Source organism: Lissotriton vulgaris, chromosome 2_1, assembly GCF_964263255.1.
Source record: "Lissotriton vulgaris chromosome 2_1, aLisVul1.2, whole genome shotgun sequence".
Taxonomy (NCBI): domain Eukaryota; kingdom Metazoa; phylum Chordata; class Amphibia; order Caudata; family Salamandridae; genus Lissotriton; species Lissotriton vulgaris.
The window spans coordinates 120277951-120303210 of record NC_141687.1 but is presented as its reverse complement, the minus strand read 5'-3'; the positions used below and the strand labels follow the sequence as shown (position 1 = coordinate 120303210).

General features: G+C 42.4%; 2 protein-coding genes across 4 annotated transcripts in view; one reads left to right on the top strand and one right to left on the bottom strand.

The window, feature by feature from the left end:
• Window positions 1-15847, top strand: part of NOS2 (nitric oxide synthase 2) — a 56298-nt gene extending 40451 nt beyond the window's left edge. For all 3 annotated transcript variants that reach the window (XM_086954555.1, XM_086954553.1, XM_086954556.1), the window contains exons 20-27: window positions 1002-1183; window positions 3477-3640; window positions 4733-4943; window positions 7004-7091; window positions 8596-8717; window positions 9646-9794; window positions 10285-10479; window positions 13522-15847. In XM_086954555.1, the coding sequence (XP_086810681.1) occupies window positions 1002-1183; window positions 3477-3640; window positions 4733-4943; window positions 7004-7091; window positions 8596-8717; window positions 9646-9794; window positions 10285-10479; window positions 13522-13590 (1180 nt within the window). In that variant the 3' untranslated portion in view covers window positions 13591-15847. The remainder of the gene's footprint in view (window positions 1-1001; window positions 1184-3476; window positions 3641-4732; window positions 4944-7003; window positions 7092-8595; window positions 8718-9645; window positions 9795-10284; window positions 10480-13521) is intronic.
• Window positions 15848-20784: 4937 nt separating this feature from the next.
• The window catches only part of IFT22 (intraflagellar transport 22), a 105759-nt gene continuing 101283 nt past the window's right edge, over window positions 20785-25260 (bottom strand). Inside the window, exon 5 of the mRNA XM_086954552.1 lies at window positions 20785-21821. Within this exon, the coding sequence (XP_086810678.1) occupies window positions 21673-21821 (149 nt within the window). The 3' untranslated portion in view covers window positions 20785-21672. The remainder of the gene's footprint in view (window positions 21822-25260) is intronic.

Below are 25260 nucleotides of genomic sequence, written 5' to 3'. Positions count from 1 at the left end.
AGGACTCTATTCACAGGAGCTTGTTTTCTTTACAGAACCGGAAGTTGATAACTCTGTGCTAGGGTTACAGCAGGGCCCAGCAGGAAACTACTTCAGCCAAACAATCGAGAGAGTCTGCAGCATTAACTAATGCCTGGAATTATTATGTGGTGTGGAGCAGGCTCCTCTCACAGGTGGCACTCGAGGTCTTTTAAGACTTAGTTGCATTGATTCATTGAGAGTTATTATTTATTTATTTATTTAGAATGTATAGCAAGCACGAACATGATCCAAGGATGTCAGATCGCTGTACAAACAATTGACTGAACAAAAAATAAACATAGACAAGTACATCAAGAGTAAAAGACACAATGGAATGTTGAAACAGATATCAAAATAGTCGCCCATGATTCAATTATTTGGCACTGGTCTAGATTCATCATGGTGAATTTTCTGATATTGCTCTGAAACTATTCAGTTCCAGGTACCCAGGGAAGCAATGTTTGAGTGGGGGATTATGAGTATCACAGTAATTCTGCTATAAGGGGAAGGACTCATTTTGCAAATTGCTCTGCCAAGAGGGTTTAAGGACAGAAACGAAGTAATGTTTGCATTTTTTGGAAACCATTTTGGAAATGTTGCAATTTGTGATTTTATACACACCAAACGATCATTCTCTAAAGCTGTGCAGGTTGTCAGTTGGTAGAAATCTCTAGGGCATACACAGTTTTGTAACTATTTTAAGTATAAAACTGTGTGACTATAGGTTTGCGTAGGACGAGGAATTAGCTTTTTAGTCTCTCCAACTAGGAGGCTCCTATAGTAATTGACAAAGCTTTTGTAACATTGTCGTACACACTCATGTTTTGCCAAGTGTGGAACTACCTGTATTAACTTCCAAAGCCTATCACAAAACCTAAGAGCTTAAGATAAGTCCTCATCGCTCCTCAACTCTCCTGCCAAAGGGAAATCCTGTTGACGAATATAAACATTTGCTCCACTTTGTGTTTCTTTGCATACAGTCGTGCCACAATCCTACTCAAGCTTTCCTGTGGGAAGGACCAGGACGTTCGCTATCTGCCAGGAGAACACGCTGGAGTGTTCCCCGGCAACCAGCCAGAACTTGTTAACCGCCTCCTAAAGCATCTGAAGGACACCCCAGCCAGCGATCAGACCGTGAGACTGGAGACGCGCAGCGATCAGGGTGAGGCTCTCCCTCATCTAGCCGATGAGCTGAATAGTGTTGACGGGTTTTGCAGGGATTGGGGGAGGTCAGAAGCAGTGGCTGCAAATGAACATTCTCATTGATGGGATATACATTCCTACCTCTGATTTAACTGAGCAAAAGGGAGAACCTTTTCCTAGGTCCTGGGAGAGTCAGAAGTTACTGGGGAGTACCCTTGGCTTGAAAGGTAGTTCGCTGCTTGACATCAAGAGCTTGTGGTACGACCGCCCTTCAACTGGATAATCAAGTATTGTCTTTGCACTACTGACTTTCCAAGTAGTCAAAGCTTAGTCCAGGAGGAGGGAGCAGGTTTGAAGATAAGATAAAATATAACCCTGTAATAGCATACAATTAAATTCATTTTATATTCACAGCTTTTATTTATAAAGACAATAGGTGTTTATTTAGACATAGGACATGTTGGGCTAGTAAAATGGAAATAGCGTAAAAAACAGAAGTTCACAGTACTTTCTGGGGTCGACATACGACCTCCAAAGTTATTTTAGCCTTCAGAAACGTTTAGAATAAAATCCTCTCAGTGATAGCAAGCAGTGATGGTTTTCACAGTTCAGTTCTTTGGCCTTAGGAAACCCTGGGGACTAGTACCAGAACTATGCCTTACAGACAGTCAATAAACAAAGTATCATGAGTGATATGATGCATCTGTCAATCATACAATAGGCGATGGGAGGAATGCTTACAATACGTTTAACCACTGCCAATCTCTCATAGTAGCATTCAAACCCATTGTTCTTTTGCACAGCATGTCTCCTCAGCATGAACCCAGCCATATGCAAATCAGTCTTGACCATGTTCCAGTCGGAAGAGTCCAGCACAAGCTGCCAGGCAGGTCCTCCCTGAACGGGACACAAGCAACCCTAGAGCCTCACTGGGGCTCCTCACTCAGGTGTAGTTTGGTTTCCTTGGGACAGCGAGCACAGGACCCACATCTGGGTCCTTGCCACCCTGGGCTGGAATGTTGCTATTGGAGCAGTGTCGAGACTAATTTGCATACGGATGGGCCCAAACTGAGTTAGCGTGGATGGCAAAAAAACAATGGGATGGAATGCTTACCCGAGCGTTTCACAGTGGTTATATTTATTGCAAGCCTTCCTCCTATAAACCTTTGTGTGTTGAATGTGTTGCCCTAAGTGATAAGGGTATGCTCAGATGTGGGTCCGGTGCTCACTGTGGCACTGGAACAAAGCTACACCCCACTGATGAGCCCCAAACAGGGCCAAACTGGTCTTGGGAAGCTTGTGTTCCACTCAAGGAAGACCTGGCAGTTCAGGCTGGACTGTTCCTATGGGCAGGCCAGAGACTGATTTGCACATGGCTGATCCAAACTGAGGTGGCATAGAACACCACCCTGAATGATGGGCAGCGGTTAAACATATTGCAAAAATTCCTCCCATCTCTTTTTGTGTGTTTAATATATAGCATCTGTCAATGATTCCTCTGCAGCACAGAGAGCAGGCAGCATAGTGCAGGGGGCCGGAGACAATATAACATGCACTGTGCCAAAAATCCAATAACTCCCACACTCAAAAATAAACTGGGCAAATCACTTAATCTCCCCGTGCCTACCAGAAAAAAATTATTTGTCCATCTGTAACCAAACTGGTGCTCAAGTAAATCGCCCAATATCTTCAGGTCTAGTTTGTGCTATAAAAAACTCCCCCAATTTTTTTTTTAACTGGTTTACATCCGACAAAATAGGGATGCTAAGGTGGGCAGGGAGGGACTGAAAAAAGTCTGTAGTTTGGGGGGGTGCATTTTGGTACGGTAGCATCAAAATCTATCTGCATGTTACGTTCCATTTTAAGGACCAAACTCCTAATGGCCTTTATTTATTGGATGCAATAAATAAAGATCCCCCTGGATATCGTTATTTATCGGGTGAGGCAAACAATGGTGCAATTACGCAGTGATCATAGTTGAGGCCGAAACCTTCAAAGAGGTTGGTGATGGGGTAGTAGCCACGTACCACTGCGGGTTGGATACACATGGATGTTCCCCAGCTGCTGCAGAACCGTGTGCTGCAACCTCTGTCTGCAAACAGGAGAGTCCTCCCATGGCCATAGTGGTGAACACTAATAAAAAGCTGTATCTGTAGGTTTTGCCGACACCTCCCGCGATCAAAGAAGATACCACCATTATAGTAGAACTGACATTTCAGCACAGCAAACTATATTTCAAGTGTGTGCTGTTGGCAAGATTCTACTCCTTGTGTTAATGTTATCTCTGTTATCTCTGTTTGCTTACCACGCAGGGAACTACTGGGCAGTAGATCAGAAGATCCCCCCTTGCACGGTATCCGAGGCACTGACGTACTTCCTGGACATCACCACGCCACCTTCCCAACTGTTCCTGAAGAAACTCAGCCTGTTGGCAACACAGGAAAGAGACCGGACTAGACTTACGTCCTTGAGCCATGTGAGTACTTTCTATTACTTTCTGGTGTGATGGTCAGAAGACTACAGTAATTGAGTGTGACCTGTTCAGGTTGGGTGGATATGCCTTCACTTTAAACAGTACATAAGAGCATCCTCCTCACTTCTTAAATTCTGCAAGAAGCTGAAGTCCTGACTGTTCGTGCAGTCCCACTAGGCACTAGTTGTGGCTAGACACTCACCTGGTCAATTCCAGGAATACCCTCCCTGGTGACAGTGCGCTCTACAAATCTGCACAACATAACGTAACATGACATAATATGTGCAGCACAGTACCAGACCACTGCCAACGCATGCCATCAGGCTATAAAGGAGCCTTACAATTGGCATAGTCATCAATTAACAAAAATCAAGGCATAGCAGTAGAGACATCACACACCTTTGAACCCCAATGATCCTTTGACCTAACTTAAACTTTCAACTGCCTTTTATATAATTTTATGGGCTAAAGGGATAGCTAGGACTTGAAACTACATAAAGTAAACAGGGCTCTGAGAACCCACGTTTTCTTCCTCTGCTGTAGCTACATTCATGGCTCCTATAACCTGAGGTAGCCAGTGCATTGTCGGCCTACTAAATGATAAGCCACTGGTATGAACTGCTACCTCTGCCAAGCCCTAAGTGACATCCATTCCTATAAGGTTACAACTAGTAAAGTCTCACTGGTTCCTTGAAAGCCTGTTGGCTGCGTCTACTGCACAACAGCTTGATAGCTTTCCCAGTGTTCAATCTGTGCCACAAACTATTAAACTCCTCCAATCACACTGTGATCAGACTGATCTGAAGGACTGGCAGCAACACTATGGGTTACTGGTAGCTCATGTAGTAAAGATCAGAAGTAAGGAGGAAAGCGGATCCTACAGAATACTGCACGTGTACAAGCCGAGGCCAAGCCCTTGATAGGCAAAGTATCCACTGTTCTGCAGCTTCCAGAAATGAATTAACCAATGGCTGTTTACAATACACATTAGTGACATGTAGAGCTCTGGCTAAGACCATTTATGGAAGCATGCTGGTCAGAAGAGACGAATAGCCCTATGTGACGCCATGTTTCTTTGGGACTCTTTGGTTGCAGAGTTTAGAAGAGTACAACGAATGGAAACGCTTCAACTATCCAAGCATTGCAGAGGTCCTGGAAGAGTTCCCATCCATCAGTGTACCAGCGATTTTCCTGCTCACTCAACTACCTACACTCAAGGCCAGGTACTACTCCATCAGCTCCTCGCGGGACTTGGTGCCTGGCGAGATCCACCTGACGGTCGGCGTGGTCAACTACAGAACACAAGGTGCGTAGCATGTCTTTAAGTAATATTTCAACGAACAGTACGTGCCTTCATGTCTAACTTTTTATAAAGAGCATTGAATGGAAATGTCCCCAGAACAAGATTATAAGAACCACAAACACAGACTTCTGGTTACCTACCAAGCACAAGCGATAATTTGTGATGATAAACATCTGTACTGAGTAGCGTTAGAGTAATTTCAATTGTTGCTTTATGTCTCCTCATACATCTATCCCTCCACACAATGCAGCCACTGTCCTTCTGTCTGTTGAAGCTGACCTGATAGCACCATAAAGTAGGTGTAGGGAGTTACAGCAGTACGACAATATGCAATACAATCATGATCTGTCTGTGGTCCACTCTAGCACCACAGAAGGGCTTTCCTTCGCACTGCGTTCTCTCCCTGGGAGCAGGTGTGCCCAGAGGATTGTGCGACAGCTGTTGCCAGATGCCGTTGCATCCACAGGCTCTCCGTCCTGGCGGCGGCTCTTCTGCCTGTAGTGTGGTGGCACCGCAGCACCGCAGGTCTCTCGGCATGCAAGTGGCTCGAGAAGTACCTCCACACTACTTCCGCCTCTGCTAGCCCCACATTGGTGAGGTTCACTGGAGCTTGTTCAGTGTGTTCGCGCTACCTGTTCATCCCCAGGAAATATGCTTCCAAATTGTAAATCATCAACTGTGGTGATGAATAATTATTCATCACTGTGATCCAGTGACAATGTACAGACAACACTTGTGAACGTGACACTTGTCTAGGTAGCATGACTAGAGTGCTCTGAGGCATGACACTAGTCCTGTGCTAACAGACAGAGCCACCTTTTCGGCAGACACTGTGACCCAGGACTCCATGTGAACAGTGCCAGCAGGAGGACCATTGGGAAGTGCTGGCAGCCCCAGGATTGGTCTATATTAAATCGAAATATACAAAAGACACCCAGTTGAAGTGCTTTGGTAGTACTTGTTGGCTATGACTTAGGGGACTGCAGAGGTGCTTAATGGTTCTAGATCACCCTGTAGGCGATCAATAACTAAGATAACAGAGTTCTCTTGACATCACCAATCTTCGAAATGCCATCAGCGAGGGAGTTTGGGGCACTGCTGGTAAATTAACATGAATGCAGTTGTGATACCTCTGGGTGGGAGTGAGGGAGCTCAGATTGAGGCCCTCAGCTACAGGGTTCAAAGGATTGTAAGCAGCTTGTGACTGTAGCTGGGGCACTCAAGCCTATTTTGGTTGACTTCAAACTAAAGCTCAGTGTGATGAGCTGGCAGCACACTTACCATGGGGGTGAGGGGGTAAAATGGGGTTTAGATACTAAGGACGACATCCAGAATCTGAGAAGAAGCAGCAGGGTGGAGCAGCCCCCAACCGGCTACCGGCCCCCTGGGTGGAGCCATAAGCTTCTTCCCCTCTGACTAAAAAGGCAACCTTTAAATCCCTGGAAGTGTGGTCTGATGTATAGACACTGTGCTCTTCATACAATGCACACCTTTTCTTCCTGGTGGTCTGTCATCCAGATGTAATTGACTGACACTTCCTGGTTGGTAAATGATGCCCACCTAGCAGAATGTCATCCTGCATCCAGGATGTAAACGAGTTCTAGCCCTGAGTAACCAATCATACTCAGTGATGGTCCTTTGTGCCTGGGGAGAGCTCCCCGCAGCCAATCTGCGCTCTCCTCCAGCTTTCCACTGTGACTGGGAGTGCAGCATCTTCTGGAAAGACCCTTTCACTACCTTGTTGAAAGGCTGCAGTGATGTCCCTTAGGCTGACAGGGTGAGGGCCCTAAAACAGTTATGCCCCCTTCTAAATACAGTGGTCTCATGTGCTGAGACCCGCATTCTTTGCACATTTCTTATTGCTTTAACTGTACATGCCAGTCTTTCAAAGCAGCTATCCAATGGAAAATAAAAATCTTGCAATCCTACATCATTAACAATCGAAAACATTACAGCCCAAGGAATGCCCCTTTGCTTGATGACCTATGGTTGGGTTGACTTCATTCATTGGGTTTCAAATGTAAACATTCTGTGATGTCTCACCTGGACCTTCTCTTCTTCAGGTGGCAAGGGTCCCCTCCATCATGGAGTCTGCAGCACCTGGCTGAATACCATCGGCCTCAATGACACGGTCCACTGCTTTGTGCGCAGGTATGTACTTCTACTACATCTATCTATATGTGTTTATGCTTCTTGTGCTCATTGCTTGACATACATGTCAAACTACAACGAAAAGGAACCAACCAGAAACTGTTGCCCAAGGTGAGAAAATATGGTGCAGCTTTGAACTAACATCCCCCTTCCCCCGGACCAGAGCAGGGATGTCAAATATAGGCCCAGGAAGGCCAGTCCCATTACAGATGTCCAGGATAGTCACATTACATACATTCACATACAATGAATGCACACCACTGGTCTTGAAGATCTGGTTGAAATACATAAGTTAACCTACCTGAATTAAACAGCCACCCACTTATAAGCACCTTTCAAGCAATACTGTTTTAAAGAGCTAGGTCACTAGTCCCTATTTCCAGGAAATGGTGGGGATAAAAGGCGCACAATTTTTCACTCTTTATTTACACGGCTAGCATAATTAAATTCAAGTTTCATATTGAATTTGATAAACAAATCGAAAGGACCAATGTTTTGAACAGTGTTGAGGTGGTCTGTGCTTTCTTCTTTGATATAAATAAATGCAACAATGCCCACTGGCTTCTACCTGTAGTACATACATAAATACCATGATTTACATTTATTTTATTTACTCAATACTTGATCATCAATGGCGTCTTGGTAATAAACTGGCCTAACGCTACAAGTGACTCTCGAACAGAATGTAGAAACTCCAGCCCTTGGGCACAGAGGCCAAAACAAATAGGTATCAAGTGGAGTTGAGCCAAGAGAGTTGCTATATGGTCACACAATCTGCTTTTGGTACTCAGGCGTGCTGCCGCGCTCTGGGAAAACAGCAGCGCGGACAATGGGTTGTGGTTAGGCGGCTCGAGTACAAATCCTGGCTGTAAACCAACCTGCCAAGAACATTTGATCTCAGGCCAGAGGCAGTGATGGAGTAAAAAGGACTCAAAGGTGTTAACAAACGTCCGCACTCGTATATACAAAGCTAGTAACTTTACAGAAAACAATATTTTGGGGATTCCCACCATTTTGAGTTTGCTGGCTGAAATTTTACACCTACTGGGCTTTGATGTTCTCATTGGGGTCTTGGTTTCACGCACATACGTTTGGAACCGATCCTTGTGACTGATGTGGTCAACGCTGGATCATAGCACCCTAACATTTTGACATTCGCACTGTTCAGGCACCAGTAAGTGAGGAATCACACTCGTAACTTCTCACTCTGCAATTCCTTTACAATTTGTGAAGTTCTGTAGATCATGTCCAGTTTGTGACTTTACATGCCTGTCATCAGTTAACTATTTTTCACTATGGTCAATCAGCTAAAGTAAATTTGGCCTCAACAGTGGCAGGTGTTTGCAGTCGAGTTTGAGTTGTTTGTGTTAGGGCTGAGTGAGACCCTGCCAACTGTGGCCATCAGAGGGGTAGATTAGTGCTATAATAGTCCAACTGCCTTCACAGGAAAAAAGCAGCTAGACATGTAATGTCAGTACACTTACAGATACTCTTTTTCTTGCAGTTGCAGCACTTTTCAGCTTCCAGAGGATTCATCGAAACCGTGCTTGCTGATTGGACCAGGAACCGGAATCTCACCATACCGGAGCTTCTGGCAGCAGCGCCTCTGCGACCTGCAAACAAAAGGTATCCAAGTAACCCCTGCTATTGGTTTGAGTCAGCTGTGGCCTCACATGAGGAGAGTGTGATTGTCTTTTCATTAGGACTTCCATTTACAGTATAAGACGTCTTCTTTCTCACTCAGAATCTAGTCGAATCGGACACTGGTGAGCGTAATCTGTTTAACAAGAGACAAAGATGCAGTGTGGCTTATATTAGAATTACGCTCTGATAAATATCCCACAAATGTCACAGAATCCATAGTATTTAGTTGTGACTGAGATAAACAAGCTGTTGTAGACCACAGTAACAGCCAGAAATATCTGAAAATCTATCAACTCATCTGAAACTTTCACAAGTGACCCACAATCTACAGTATTCGTGTGTGACTGTGATAACTGTCCCACAAGCCACAGTATTCACTTGTGACTGTGATAAGTATCTCACAACCAGTGGCACAAACTAGCAATCCAAGCATTTATAGAAGATACTCAAACGTGTGCAATTTGGAGGTTTTAAGTTGTCTTTTTCCAAACTATTCTCCAAATATGGCACTGGTGGCCCCCTAATAGTGCGTGGAGTGTACACCAGCTGTGACAGCATGCAGGGGGATGCCAGGCTAGGCGCTAGACAATATTAATAAACCAACCTCTTGTACATTATTTCCGGCACAAAGGCAGCACTTCATTTGTTCAGAGTCAAAGGCAGAAGTTCTCTTCTTTCAAACATTTTTCATTGATGGCATGGATCAAGTGAGATGGCATCCAATAACCGTATAAACATTCATATTTACAGCAATTAAATCCATAAAAAGTGCCCTTTAGCTAATTTCCGGCCATACTAAGGAACCCAACTGATGTATGAGTGTGAACACCTGTTTCTGCGATGAGGGCTCTGTACAGATATGTCAAATATGAAACTGCTCCATCACTGAGAGTGTAATTCCCCATTGCAGGTGTCAAGGCGCAAGGAATGGTCCTGGTGTTCGGATGCCGCCAGGCGAGACTGGATCACCTCTACAAAGATGAGACCGAGGAAATGAGACGGAAGGGCGTACTGAAGGCAGTGTACACCGCGTACTCCAGGGAGCCTGGGACACCTAAAGTAAGACTGGCTCCTCACTACCACCTACAAGGGGGCGCTTATAGCAGTAGAGGTGCCAGGAATCTAGAGGTCTGCGGTCATCTGAGCTTCAGTAACAGGGCCGCGAGTGCGCAAGGAGCATGCGCACTGTGTATTTGTAACATAATCATAACAATGCAAATAACAACATGAGCGTTGTCCAGTGTTGATCCCTTGTAAATGTCAAAACGTCAGGATCACCACTGACTACATAAAATAGATCTGTTAAATTAATGATAAGTACGTGTACCCCCAGGCCTGGCCCCCTGTCTTTTACACCCAGCCTTGATGACCTAACACGTGACTATTCACGAAACAAGCAGAAGGCCCACCAGTGTGGCCTACTCTGGGATGGTTGAGTCTCTAGGCCGGCGCAGTGCAGGCAGAACTGGCAAATCAGGACAGGTAGTTACATGACCCACACCTGATATACCACAAAACATTGGACTAACTACTCCTATCTTACTTTCAGGTTTACGTGCAGGACATTCTACGAAGTCAGCTCCGGGAGGAGGTCTTTCGGATCGTAAATGAGGAGCAGGGCCACCTGTACGTCTGCGGGGACGTACGGATGGCGCGGGAAGTTGGTACTGTCCTGAAGGAAGTCATTGGTGAGAAGCTGAAGCTCACTGAAGAGCAGGTGGAAGAATACTTCTCCAAATTAAAGGTACTAGACATTCTGCTGTACACACTGCACTGTGGTCACTGACTTGTTCATGATTACATAGGAAATCGTGGGAGCGAGCAGAAACCCCTTTTTACCTTTGACGCGATATCTACAGTTTGCTAATTCTTATCAATCCAATAATTGTGCTAGTAAAGAAGCTCAGTAAAGCAGCCACTATAGTGACCCATCTTAAACCTGGCAGGTCCATTCTGCCTGTCAGCCTTCCGAGGTCAGTTATTTAAGTCCCATGCAGCCTGAGATGGTGACTAAGGTTTGACATTGACTAATGGTTGAAATTACCCACAACCCCTTTCTTTTTCTCCTGCAGCAGTGCTGTCCCCTTATCTATGAAAGTTATGGGAAATAACACTCACATTCCATAGAATTAGAAAGCTTACATTATAACACAAGTCATCAGGTTCAGGACCCAACAATTAATAAAACATCAACTGGGTTCCTGTTTAGAGTGTGGAGTACTATATGTAATAAGATAAGAGAGTGGTAACTACATAATGCTAGTATCTATAACACTGAAATCTAATGATTATATTTCTTCAAGGTTTACAACCAATCATAATACAAATCCAAGCATAGGTCTCAACCAGCGCATGCATTGTGTAAAGATGGCTGATCATTTGTACGCCACATGCGTGCGTGCACCAGGGATGGCATAATTGCTTGAGACTTGGTAGGCAGCCATTTTATATACAGAACAATGGCGGTGCTGTGACACACCCAGTAATGTTGGAAGGCTAGGCATCCAATCACTATCGTAACAAAGGCTGTTTGAAATGAGCTCCCTGACTTAAAAGCCAGCATGCGAATCTGAAACTCTGAATTTAGTTGTGGAATGGGGAAATTGTGATTCCGTTGAATTACTGCATGTTTCTACTGCTCTGTTTATTAGTAGTAATCTGGTAATATCATATGAGGTCAGAAAAATCATTTAAAGCTTGCAAAGAGCAAGTGGTAAGCACTGGCTCATAATACGGAAAATCTTGTGATGTTATTGCCTCAAATTATTGGCCATTAATGAGCTAAAATCTCTAAAAACTGTACTAAAACAACATTTCATAACAGATAATATTGCAGCGTCTGGGTATTTCCCCTGGACCTTCCCCTTATGAGGCACTCTAGAACACCTCTCAACAGTGACAATTAATTTGTAAAACTAAGTAAATTAGTATCAGGCATATCGTTTTTGCTATTAAGTGCATAATGGGTCATCACATGGAAAACTCACCCATTCCATCACTTTAAAGAAAACTTGCCTCTATGTACTGTTTGCTGTCTTTTAACTGAACTAACAATGTCACTAGGTCATGCTGTTGTAGGCTAGGTTTTCTGGGCAGACATTAGGCAGCACCTGAACAGCCCCATATGAGAAGGCCAAGCTCAAACATTTATTAGCACCATAATTAGAATGTTGGGAGCTGGCAGTTAATCAGAATGTTACTGACTATGAATAACATTATAGGCCTCAGAAGGGGGTATTGTGGCTACCCTCTAGCTTCCTGGCCTCAGTGCTTAATTTGTAAAACGATGAGTGCGGGTGCCCGGAGCTCTGCTCAGAAGCCCAGGGTCGCTGGAATTAAATGTTGGCGCACCCAAACTCAAGGCTGCGTAGTCTCGAATCCACCTCGAGCCTCTACCAGACACACTCAACCCCTTCATCTCACTCTTGCAGGTTCCTGCTTTCTCTCCTTTATAACAGTTTTTTCGTCTTTCTCTTCCTCCATAAATATCTGAGGAGAGTAAAATATGTGCTGGCCCCCAAAAATAAGTGCCGGTGTTCCCCCACCGGCAAACTACTGGCTCAAATTGAACATTGGGTGAGCTCTGCTGACTTATTGCCACCCTACCCTCCCCCAACCAATAGTGAATTTAGACGGTGGGAGAAGCGATCTTATTGCCACCCTACCCTCCCCCAACCAATGGTGAATTTAGACGGTGGGAGAAGCGATAAATGACTCCTTAATACTGTTTCAGCGTCGCAGCTCCACCCCTTCTAACACAAGTTGGTCTAGCGCTCTGTGCTCGACCATCCATCCCTTTCTTTCGGTTATGGAGAATGTAAGCACTTACAACCATAGACAATTAGAAAAAAAAAACAATTTGGTGTTTTTCCAGTGTTTCCCAAACTGTGGGTCGGCTGCCGATTTTTGGTTGGTCGCAAATCTTCTAGCAATAAATAAAGATGCCTTTAATTCTGTGTTTATCTTTCACATTTGGAGCTTCAAAGACAGGGTTCGGATGACAGTCTTTATGTCTTCTGACCAATTGCTACATATTGTATTGGTATTTACTTTTCTTTCTCCAATTGCAAAGTGAGAAGTTTTTTAAGTGAGTTATGCAACCATCTTGTGGTTCTAAAAAGTTTGGGATCCACTAAAAAGTAGAAGATGAATAAACTGATAGAGAGGAAGTTCACTTTCCCAGGGGGTCTTGTTAGCTGGTGGGCGCGGGCAATTGCCCACTTTGTCAATGTCTTAAAACGTCTCTGGTTGAGGTGGGAGGGGCTAGGCAGAGGATTTGCACAGAATAATATATTTTTTACTCACCAACTCCACATTATAGCGGGGAAGAGAATTAACAGCTGTTATTGTCTGCAGGTCGAAATAGGTTTGGTTAGTGTTCTTAATCCGCATGTAATTTTGGTTTGTTATTTAACAAAATTGCATAGGTTTGTATTGAACCATTATGTTTTTTCAGATTAATGCTTAGCCAAATTATTTAAACTAAATGTGTTTTTGATCTCATTTTTCAGTCAAATAGAGAAAATGGTAATATTATCCAGGGCTATTTTAGTATAGCGGTACTGCAAAAAGTACCATATAAGGACTACATAGCCTGAAAGAAGAGAACATTTTTTGTAAATATAGAGAAACTTCATAAACATAGAAATAGGGAACATTTCCGAAAGAAAGGTGGTGTGGATATTTTCCTTTCAACATTAGATTTTTTCCAGCAGTAATCAACAATAATTTGAAAAGCAGTCACCACAGCTGATCAAAACAATAATGTTGTCTTTTCAATTTGCAGAGCCAGTTGCGGTATCATGAAGACATTTTTGGAGCGGCAATTCGAACTGAAGAAAGTAACAAGCATTAGACAACGTCCACCTTGCCGTATCGGCACCCTTCTGAAAAACATTTAGGACATTTGTTCATTACTGGCACATGTACATAGCTTTTTATGGAATCTTTTTAATATAAATCTATTTTTATATGTACATATATAAATATATATTGTATATCTTTATTTACTGCTGATGAAGGGCTGAAAGTACAATCATTCTATTTATTGTGAGTTAATCTTATGACAAAAGGACTTAAACTAAACAAAAGTGTGCTAAAAGCATACACAATGTACTGTAGCGTTAAACATGTATTTAAATGAGTTCCTTATTGTAATGTAGGTAATATTGGTTACTTTTAAATTGTAATGAATGTATTTATATTTTTGTTAAATTATACATTATATATTTATATATATTTGCACAGTTTCTTATGTTCTCTCTGCTAGTTTCTTTTGTAGCAATGCTCTCGGACACACTCATACATACATTGGAAATGCACTAAGTGAAACCTTACAACTGACGGTCATACCGACACGTCCAAACATAATTTCATGATTTGTCCACCACACATTTACTGTGCCTTTAATCTCCAGCGCGGAAATACTTCATTTTCATGTACGAATCCGATACAAATAGCACAATTGTCCTCTAGTTTTTTGGTTTTTTTAAAACTCGTTTTGTAGTAGAGAAAATCAAAAATCCTACCACGATAGAGTACTCTGACTTTTCGGAAAAAATGGTAGTCAATAGTAAGGCAGAGGAGAAAATCTTAAATAAGAGTTGAATGTGGCTGGCTAAAGGAAGAAGGTGTGAGTTTTTCAAGGGAAAATAACTTGCCACCATTCAACTGATTACTACTCAGGTGGCCATGTAGACTTCTGCAGAAAGAACATTAATACTTTTTGTAACATTTTGCAATCTACGGAGTCTCTCACTTCTTAACTCCTATTTTTACAAAGGTTTAGGCTTTTTCTAGTCTTAAAACTAAAGCTCAAAGATTGGTTGACTCAGGCTCTGCAGCATTCAATAAGACACCCCCATTCATTGACCAATCATAGAAGAGCTCTCTCTCAGGTTAGTGAGAGAGAGTTCCCATTCTGAATCTAGCACTTTTGGAGAACAACGCCCTCTTTCCTAGGTTCAAGTTCGGAGATGAATGGTCAAATGGGATTTTCCAGCAGGCAAAACTCCTAAGAATAGACTCCCTTCGAATTTTTCTTAAAATTTCCCAAAGTGTAAATCTAACAAATATAATAATAGTGTACATTTTGCATTGTTTGAATGTGTACTAAAACTGGTTGTATACTACACATGACTTTAATTTGTAGGGCAATATTGGATTATGTTTCTACTACAACAGTTATTGTACTACTGTTGAAACGCCAACACCCTCCTGTAAAGCATAACACTCCATTTCATTCTAGAAATGTCCTATCAGAAACAGACACTACAGATTACCTAATTTATTAGTGGTCGAAAAGATTTCCAACAAAAACACATTCTAAGATATGGATTTAATTATCTATTGGAAATATATATTTCACCTTCTATAGCCTTTTCTTTTTCACTTTTGGAAAGAATTATGTTTGTTTGGTATTAGATAACTTGAATATGTATGCGCTGTACAGTGCTCGACTGAGTAAAAGCCTTGAGAGGAGTGGGATACTGGCTGGTCCAGTAACACCGCTACCTGGCGTTAAACGACTTGCTGGAAGACACTCTTTCTGAGTTGGTTCTCAGTGCTGCTTGGAAGGCGTCCACACATCACCATCTCACAAGAACAGCGGATTGCTGGATTTTTTTTGTCTTCATTGATATTCATGGACAGCACCATCTGACACCGTTTGCACCACTTGCTGTCTTTCATTAAGCCCGGGCAGCTCACAGCCCTTGTAAACCAGATCCTGAACTGCTGAAAAGGAGGCTTTGTCAAAGAGAAGAGATAGCTATGAGTCTCATGTAGTCAACTTCATAGTATGTGACTGTTTATTTCATAAGCTGCCGCTCACTTTGTTCCTCCCAGGGATGCCGAAACGTGCCGTGTTACCTGCACGGATCACTTGAAACCAGTGCATTCATCATGAGCCAAAATACTTGAGAACCAACAATTAATTATTCACTATCAATGAGACAGATCTGCGTTAATCCAAAACATCCTCCTGTCATGGATCACGATGTGTACAATTTCTTGTAATGTGCTTCACTGCAACACTATCAATAATTTGGTACAAGTCTTCCTGTACTGTTAGTTGAAGGATTTAATTATACCATGAATGGAATTAAATAAACATATTTAAAAACAATTGAGAAAGTGTTAAGTATGTGTTGTATATAAATTGCTATCTTATTGTTGGTAATTTAGAAATGGACGAGCATAATAACTTTGGATAAATTGTATATCACTTGCAACAGATGAAATTTAGCGTATCCAATTTCTAAATCTCAAAAGGATGGTCATCATGTTGCATCCTGCTTTCAGAAGTGGTCCTGATTACAGAGTGAAGACATTAAAAAAACGCAGATTGTGTTGGTGACATTCACACTCCATTTTCTCTTCAGGCTTATCCGAGAACTCATAATTGCTTCCAATGGTATTACTATCATTCGTATGCAGTCGTTCGAAGGGTACTTTCTCTACACGTCTTTTGCACTGAAAATCACTGCAAATCAACACATTGACTTCAGTTGCAATTGGTGAAAGGTCTCTGTGCAACGACAATGCTTGCTGTGGGATGCCAAACTTTCTAAAAGTAGAAATCAAGCCGGAAAACATAAATCCTAATACTATTCTCACTCCTGTCCTAACCAAATAAATCTTAGCAGTAATCCTATTAACCCATTCATACCCAACAGGAAAGCAGGTCAGCATTGCATAGCTAGTATTCCTTGCAAACTAATAGGCAATGGTTGTACAAAAATATTGCTTGGAATGTGTAGGCCAGTATTAAAAGAATACTAATCTGAGACTCTTATAAAATTCCTCAAGGGGAGCCAATTCATTCTTGGCCGTAAACGGCCCACAAATCGGTTTCAACAATATTAATTAATTTGTGAAGCTTTTATTTACTTCAGAAAACTTGTCCTAACTATATTTTCTACCCTTAATTATACCATACAAACACACCATAGAACAACCAGAATGTACCATGTCCTACTGTCTATATCCCGCAAAAACGTTTATATTTATTACTTATACTTTTCCAAAATTGTGCCTTAAAACTTCTCAAATATATTTATATATTTCTGAGTAGAACTTTGACTAAGATTCAGTAGACAGTTGTTCTAACCAGCCAATTGTTATCAGTCCTACCAGTGCTGTTAACATGGATCTCACCAGACAATGACATTTGTCGGCTTAGGTCTAGAATTTCTGATCAATGCCTTGGTCAGAAAATTCCTCTATACTAATACAAAGTAAACAAAAAAGTGACGGATGTTACGCTTAAATTAGAACTCAGGCACTGGTAATTACTCTAGGGTTTCATTCGAGTAAATTATTTTCTTTTCACTGTGCAACTACAAAGAGGGGCTCATTATATGGAACTCAGTACAGTTCGTACTGTTAGGCCACATCCCATCCACACAGAAATACAAATAAACCCAATATATTTCTTCCTTTCCAGGGCCTGATCTAATCACTATGTTGTTGCAGTTCAGGTAATATAAGGGCATATGTATCAAGCCCTTTTCCCGTTCGCAAACGGGCCTATTCTCAGAATCGACCTGTTGGTAAACGGGAAAAGGCATTTTGGGATGTACCATCCCAAAAGGGTATCGCAAATTAGAGAATAGCAAAATTTGAGATTCTCTATTTTGCAATTGCATTTAAGGAACATCAAATTGCGATTCCTTAAATGCAATGTATGAAGCACAGGAAAAGTGTGATTTGGCCTTAAGGAATCGCAAATTACCACCAACTTAAAGTTGGTGGTAATTTGCGATTTCTTTGAATAATGCACTTTTTGCATTTTTCAAAGTGTCAGGTGGCGCACATACATGCCCTTAGGGCATGGATGTTCGCCAAGTGTGCACACATACATATTTCAGGGGTGCAACAGGGTGTCCTTTTGACACCCTCAAATTGCATTTTCAATTTGCGATTCTCTAATTGCGAATTGCAAATTGAGAATGTCTTCCCCATTCATTCCTATGGGCCTTCTAGCCCATCGCTATTTGAGAATCGCAATAACGGTATTTGATACAAATGCCCCTAAATGAAATCTTTGAGATAATCAGGTGTCCAATTTCCAAAAATCTTTGTTTCCAAATTTAAAACATTTTATTGTTTGTCCATTAAGGACGAAGCAAGTCATTATATAGCGTGTCTTCATTCAAAACTATCCAATTAGGGAGGCTCCAAGAGTTAATAAGCCTGCTGTAACATAATTGTGGCTAAAATGAGAAATACTCACGTCCTAGGGGTAGTAACTCAGTAACAAAATGTGTCAAATGCCCAGGAATCCTGGAGGCAATATTGGTTTGGGTACAAATACAGCAAATATTGTTCTTAATGTGAGTCATCATCAGTTAAAGTTCACCCTTATTGGACAAACGCTTGTATGGACTATGTAGGGATAAATGTGAGCATCTGGATGAAGCCAAAAGTCTCCAGAAGAAAACTTTAAGTGAGATGGTGCTAACTGGGTCATTCAGAACTATCCACATCAAATAATAAGAGAGTTGGAGGAGGAACCGCGGAAATGTATCCAAGTCAGAAACTCCTCTTAATTATAAATATTGGAATACCTTTTCCAATCAAACTGTCGTTCTTTTACAAAATGCAGTGTGGAAATTATGCAAGTATAAGATGTGAGACTGTACTCTGAGCCCAAGTCAGACACCCGGATAGTATATTGGGGAAGGGGAGAGAATGTCTGGGAAGATTGTGAAGAGAAGAGAGGAAGGAACTTGTGTAAGAAAAACTGCAGAGAGCGAACCCTTGGGAATATATTTGGAGAACTTCAGTCAGAGCTGTCATTTGGGCACTGAATGAATGGTTTGGCTTGAAGCACTGAGAGAGTAGTTTGTGGCAGTGGCACTAGGACTGTTTGCAGAGACTGGGTGTGCGAACGTCATACTTTTTAACAGGAAAATTTAATTTAGCAATTATTATTCAAGTCCTTTGACAGAAAGGGTGACAATGCACCCACAGAATCCCTAGTTTTAATTTTTTGAGTACTGGCAAGCTGTAACCAACACAGCACTGAGTCTTTAGACCAGACACGGAAAATGGACAGGTTAGATGGGTCTAATACCAAACCTTGTCAATGTCCTGTAATATGTATATACCCTCAAGCCATGAATAACCAGGGAGGTGATAGTCTCATGCAACCCACAGCTCCCACTCCTGCGTGCTATCGAGCCCCATGTCCCTTGAAAGCTGCGGAGAGTGTCTGCACTGATCTCCAAGGAGCAAAGCTTACAGCGGAGATCGCTGCCATCCTGGGAAACCTGCAGGAACGCCGTGACCCCGCAGGATCCCACATGCAAGCTTAGCATAGTTCCAACACACCGACCGAAGGAATGTTCTTCTCAGCTCTGTGGCAGACAAAGCCTTTTCAAAGCATGGGCCAAGGTATTTCTGATAAGTATCACAAACTTAGAAATCCCAGAAAATTCCTGCTCGGAAACAAAAGGTTACAATATTTTCTGCAGTCAAGATGCAGTGCTTCCTAGAAGCGATTGTGCGATGGTGACAGAGCCCCATGAAGGACCACACAGCCGCCATTGTGTGCCGTATCACGTGACGCACACCTGGACCGCATGCACAGGAACGCTCAAGACACTTCCTAATTGAAAGCCAGCCTTGTGTCTCCGACCATGTGGGACCATTGTTTTACTGTTTCTCATTCCTGCCACAATTCAAAGCATGAGGGCGAGATTTGCTAAGACCTCCTTTCCTTTTGATAGCGTCAACGAGGACGACCTCCTAGCCGGACACCCACATTTGACTGACACTGATTTGAACCTTGAGCATTGGACCGGTCTTTGCAGTCTGCTTTTTGCAGCCAAAGGCATTTTTGAGGAAAGCTAAAAAAAAAATCAGTTTTTACAAGCAGAACGTTTTGCAGAAGAGTATTATTCACAAAGTCGGTGCATCTAATGTGCATAAAGGAACACATGAACATGTGATCCAGTCATCTATACCAGAAACAGCATGAGCAGATAGAAAGGCTCCTGGCCCTAGACTGGCTTGGACCATAACAATGGTGCATATATTATCAACATTAGGGTGCAATCACAACCCCTCAGCCAACAGTTGAAGCAAAAAAAAAAAAAAAGGGATCTTCCACTATGAGAGCTAAAAGAGGCAAAGCATGACTCATAGCAAAGGCACCCGATTGACTGACTTCTAAACATATCATTGTAGAGTGCTAGGGGAAGTCTCCAGACTGCCAGAAGGGAGAAAGTGTGATTAACTCTTGCAACTTGAAATCAAACATGTAACCATCGTCGCTTTAACTCTAACCACTCAGAAGCAAAGGCATTTCAAATTTCCTACACTGTAGCAGATCCCCACCTCAAGTTAAGTTGGTCGTTTGAAAGTTGCTACGCCTTTTTATCATTAAAATGTGCACCGTTTCATTGCGTAGGCCACACAGGTGTCGTCATCGTCAAGGTTTGCCCCGTGCAATGGCACAGGCAGGCCAAGAAAAGGGAGGGACACAAACAATGTGTGTCTCCAATGGAGCCAAAAATCTTGAGGCGACAGCATCAAGATGATACTACTGAAGCTTTTATATACATGGACAGTGCCAACAGCTGCAAGCTATATGTGGCTGGGTGTAATGGGATATGAACAGGAAGACTAGTGCGGCGCCTTTGTTCTCAAGGAGGTACAACGGCACCACAAGCAAAAAGAATACATCCATTGATGTTTCTTTCTTATGAACCTTACTGGGAGCATGGTATTAAGGCAAGCTATGTGAAAGAGTATCTCTATCTGCACTATAATGTATATAACATTGTAGGATCGCTCCCGCACATTGCTGCGCAGGCACAAATGCAAGAGTGAAGACAGCTACATCAGTAGTGTGCCTTGGAAAAGGAACTCATTCCTACCAGTAAAAAGATTATTCAGTGACATAAAAATTTAGAAATCCTCTAAAAACAGAAAGATTTGTTTGTCTTGATTTTACATAATTTAAGATACTATTATAACACTGTCGCCACATGGTATTTGTTGCCTTGTTTGCACGTAAAGATGAGTCAATAAGTCCAAAATTAGAAATTGAGATATTTTAATAAAAACTTTACATCCCAAGAGAGCATTCACGTTTAGGAATTAGATAAACATTTCATACACACAGTGGAACACAAAAAACCGTGAAACTTCTTTTGAGCTTTAGGAATTTTAGAATAGGTGGATGAACGCAGAGAATTCAAGAAATGACAAAATGGAAGCTGAACTCAGTAGCCGGTACACTAATATGACTGTTTAGGCCTGGTCAATGATGCATTATAACCGTCACCGTGATAGGACTCCACAATGTCCTTGCTCTATCCCCAGCCATGACAAAGCCTTTGTCAGTGTTTTCTAACTAGGTTATTTTAAAAGAATATGCAGTTCTAATGCGTTGTTCTTTCAGTACAACTAGGAGCAATCAGCACACTTTCACCACTGAGTACGGTGGGCACAAATTAATAAAATGAACCATTTTTCCAGAACCGATGTGAGACAATTTGCTTTGGTTACCCTACACATGAAAGTGGCCTGGCACAGAAGACTTACTCAGAGATCCACTGCATAAAAACTATACACTAGACTGCGCCCTGAATCCAAGCAAAGAACCGTGAAAGTATATCAGTATAAAGGACCGTCCTGCACCTCTAGAGTCTGCCTATGCTAAACTCCTTAGTACAAAATCCACAAACAAAAATATCAACGTTTTACAATGTTTACCTTGGATGTTCCTGACACTCCTGAGAATAAGGGGTACCCAAGAAATTCATGGAACAAGAGTTTTGGTCTCGTACATCGACCACACATTAGCGGTCAGTGAGCGTCCGAGGCAGCAATGGTGACAGATTCTGCCCCAACATGAGTAGAGTTTCTGCAGAAGGGCTGCGTTTGCGTCATCACCTTGATCTCTCCTGTGAGGCCTCCGGCACCTTTAGGTGATGATGGACATCTCTTCACGGTCCCGGTTTTCAGACATCGAGTTGATCACTCCTTCCAAGAACTTTAGAAACTCCATTCGGACATCCTCAGGCTCTTCGTCCAGGTTGGAGTGTGCAAGTCTAAGCTTGGTCAACGATGGTGCTTCAAATGAAGGAGACATCAATTAGAGGGGACGTAAAATAACAGATAACTGTTCATATCATGTTTACGAGCACTGAATATGAAAAGTGGCTCTCAAGATTTCAAACTTATCCTAACAGGGGTGAAGAAGTCTACAAAGCGTATTATTGGAGGTTACATAGGATGGCGCAGATGTATATGTTTAATCAGAGTCACTGAGCTCTTGATTGTCAAATATTTGCGCACACCAACGTGCAAATTATTAGTGCAAAGAACTATATGCTTGTCTATTTTCCAAAGGCCTGGTTCCCTATCTGTGGAGACGTGTATTCGAAGATGGGATTTCCAACTGCTAAAAGTCCTCTAATATGGCAGTTTGTCCTGCAACTACACTTTTAGGATTTGGACTAGACAAGGAGGAATTTCAAAGAGAGGAGTGATCATGTAAAAAGTACCACAAACTCCACTATTCGTCAGTATTCACCAACACTGTGCATATCTACGGCCGCTGTGAAAACAGTTTTTTTTAAAGGATAAACTAAGTGTTTTTTTCAGCTTTGCAAAGACTGCACCCTTCAAATTCATGAAGCAGTGTTTTTTCCATCAACAAATACATTTTCCAGATGAAGAGACAAACAAAAAACACGTTTAATATCCCAAGGGACAAGTCTGCTCTATTTGCTTCTTAGGACTAATATCAATAATATCGAGGAGGATAAGTATGCATGGGAATGTACTACTTGTGTACATCTCCATGCTTACTCTTGGAAACGTTTGTAATACCAACCAGAAATCACCACTATTCGTAGGTGTAGATATACGATTTGAAAAAATTCAATATCTCTAAAAGGGATTTATGATATTGCTTCATATTTCATCTCTATGGTGTGTAGTTTTTGGTACTTAAGCTGCAGCATAATTGTGAAACAGCCTTGTGTTGTTTGCTGCTGAGAATGTAACCCATAGAACACCTCGTGTGCCTCAACCACAAAGGTAACTTCCCCACCCGCAACTGTGAGACCATGTTGTAGTAGCTTCTGAGTACCCACGTCTGCAGTTCTCAGTGATGCTAAGTTTATCTTCTCCTGTATTGCACATAATTATGCATGGAATTCAGAGAAGGAAACACACTGGGAAGATCCTTTGAAAGGTTCAAGCTTGAACAACCTACAGCCAATACAAAGGAGTTACCTATTCAGATAAGGAGGATAGACCCCACCACCACGGACGTCTCTGGTTAGGAGGTGTGCAGCGGCCTCTGGGTATGCAAGGGAGAGCTTCTAAGGCGATCTACTAAATATGAACCCAAACTACCAATGTTGGCTGCATCATGTTGTACGGTTTCCACTTTCTCAGTAGGAACTGTTCGTTTGGACAACATAACATAGGGATGGTGCTAGACCTATTCCATGCACCCCCTCAGGATATGTGGGCCGATAGTCCTGCTAGCTCACAGTGCCACAATAAGTACCTCTAAACCTGGGAAGGCAACAAATTAATTGGGTAACCTCAGAACATGACAACCCTGATTCCCCTAGGAATCGTGGTAACAGATCTAGAACCTTTTCGCTCAGTCACTTGTGCATACTTAGGAAGATACAAAAGGAATACACAAAGGAGTGTTGCAATATTTATTGAACCATTGTGATTCTTGTATATTGTTCAATCTGTATATCCGCCCCCTGATGCATTCCCTCGAGGCTAGGAACGCAATTGTATTCAACTATGCTGATGATCTTCAGTTGGTTTTCAAGTTGGACTCCCTAAATGCAGCTGCTGAATTCCAGGACACTATGCTGCATATCCAAGGTTGGATGGACCAGAACCAACTAAAGCTTAACCCAGGGAAAACCGAATTTGTGCTGCCTGGGAAGAGCCTCACTAGCTGGGGACCTCCCTTTTGGCCGGGCGCTTTAGGTCCCCCTCCTGTCCCGTCCCTATCAGTGAAAAGTAGGGGAGTAACAATAGACCCCGATCTCTCCTTAAGGGGCCATGTGGGCACGGTTATTTCTTCTTCTCTGTTCCAACTTCGAAAAATAAGAAAGATCGCCTATCTGTTATCTCATCAAGCCTTGATTCAGGTGGTGATTGCGTTGGTACTCTCCCGCCTTGATTTTTCTAATTCTTTGTATACTGGCCTTTCTCTTGGTCTGGTAAATCGCCTACAGATAATTCAGAATCAAGCGGCGAGATTGATCTATAAACAGCCAAGATGGCAGTCTGCCAGGATGCTGTTGCGCACTTTACATTGGCTACCTATGGCGCAACGCTCTGCATTCAAATCGGGGTGTATAATTTTTAAGGGTTTGCATTGCACCAGTCCCAGATTTCTCAACAGCCTGATCTCGAGACATGTCCCTACTCGCAATCTTAGTTCCGCCCATCTTCATCTTCTGTCCATTCCATCTATCAAATTGAGACGTCTAGTGGGCGTAGGTTTGCCTATTTGGCCCTCAGACTCTGGAACTCATTTCCTCTATCAGTCAGGAAGTGTGATAGCCTATTGGCATTCAGGAAAGCCTTGAAAACCTGGCTTTTCGAACAAATTGCTTAAACCGGCCCCCGCAGTAGCTTATGTAGGAACAGCGCCAAGAGACCTATGGTGTAAGTGCGCTTTACAAATCCCCTAACATAGAACATAGAATATATGCATAAGATGATTACTAGACAGAAGCAAATGTAAATGATTAGCAATATGAAAATAATTAAAAGGATAAAACAATTGCACCATAGTGCTAAAGCAGTATAGTTATGCTGGCATACAATAGTGTACAGTACTGTGTATAGTGTACTCATACTATGCGCTCCCTAACCTAGTGGCCTAGGACATGTATTCTGCCTAGAATCCTCTACTGGTTGACGTAACTCCCCATTACCAGAAGGTGAGAGTATGCAGATCCCAGTCATGGTCGCAAGTTGGACATCCATCCTCGCAGAGGGCATATAGGAATCAGCTGTGCTCAAACTCAGATAATAGCAACCTCACAATGACAGCAGAGTGCTCCTCTGATTTGAACAAGGAAACACATGTGCATTTTCAATACCAGTATCCACGATTCAGTTTCGCGGCTTCAGCCAGGCTGACATTGCTTATTCTCTTGTAATTGCCATGTCACCTCTTGGAAGAATAACAAACAACAACATATGCACAATGTGTGTTCAGGGCTTAAACTAAAAGTTCAAGGTGTCGTGATAATGTACTTATGAAGTGGAATTGTAAGCAATGTGGTTTCAGAGAAACTAATTCTTAAGAACCGTGTGCATGTAAAATGACAGTGTTTCTTACTGGGCCTAACCCATTCTTGAAGAACAGCCTCACTCATTTGTGATGAATCAACCTCCCTGGTGCACACCCTCACCCACTGTGTATGAGTCTCACATCTGGAAGCACACCTTCTTTCACTAGATGTAAGTTGCATAACATCCAACAAAATCTCACTCGTTGGACGCGAGTGTAATT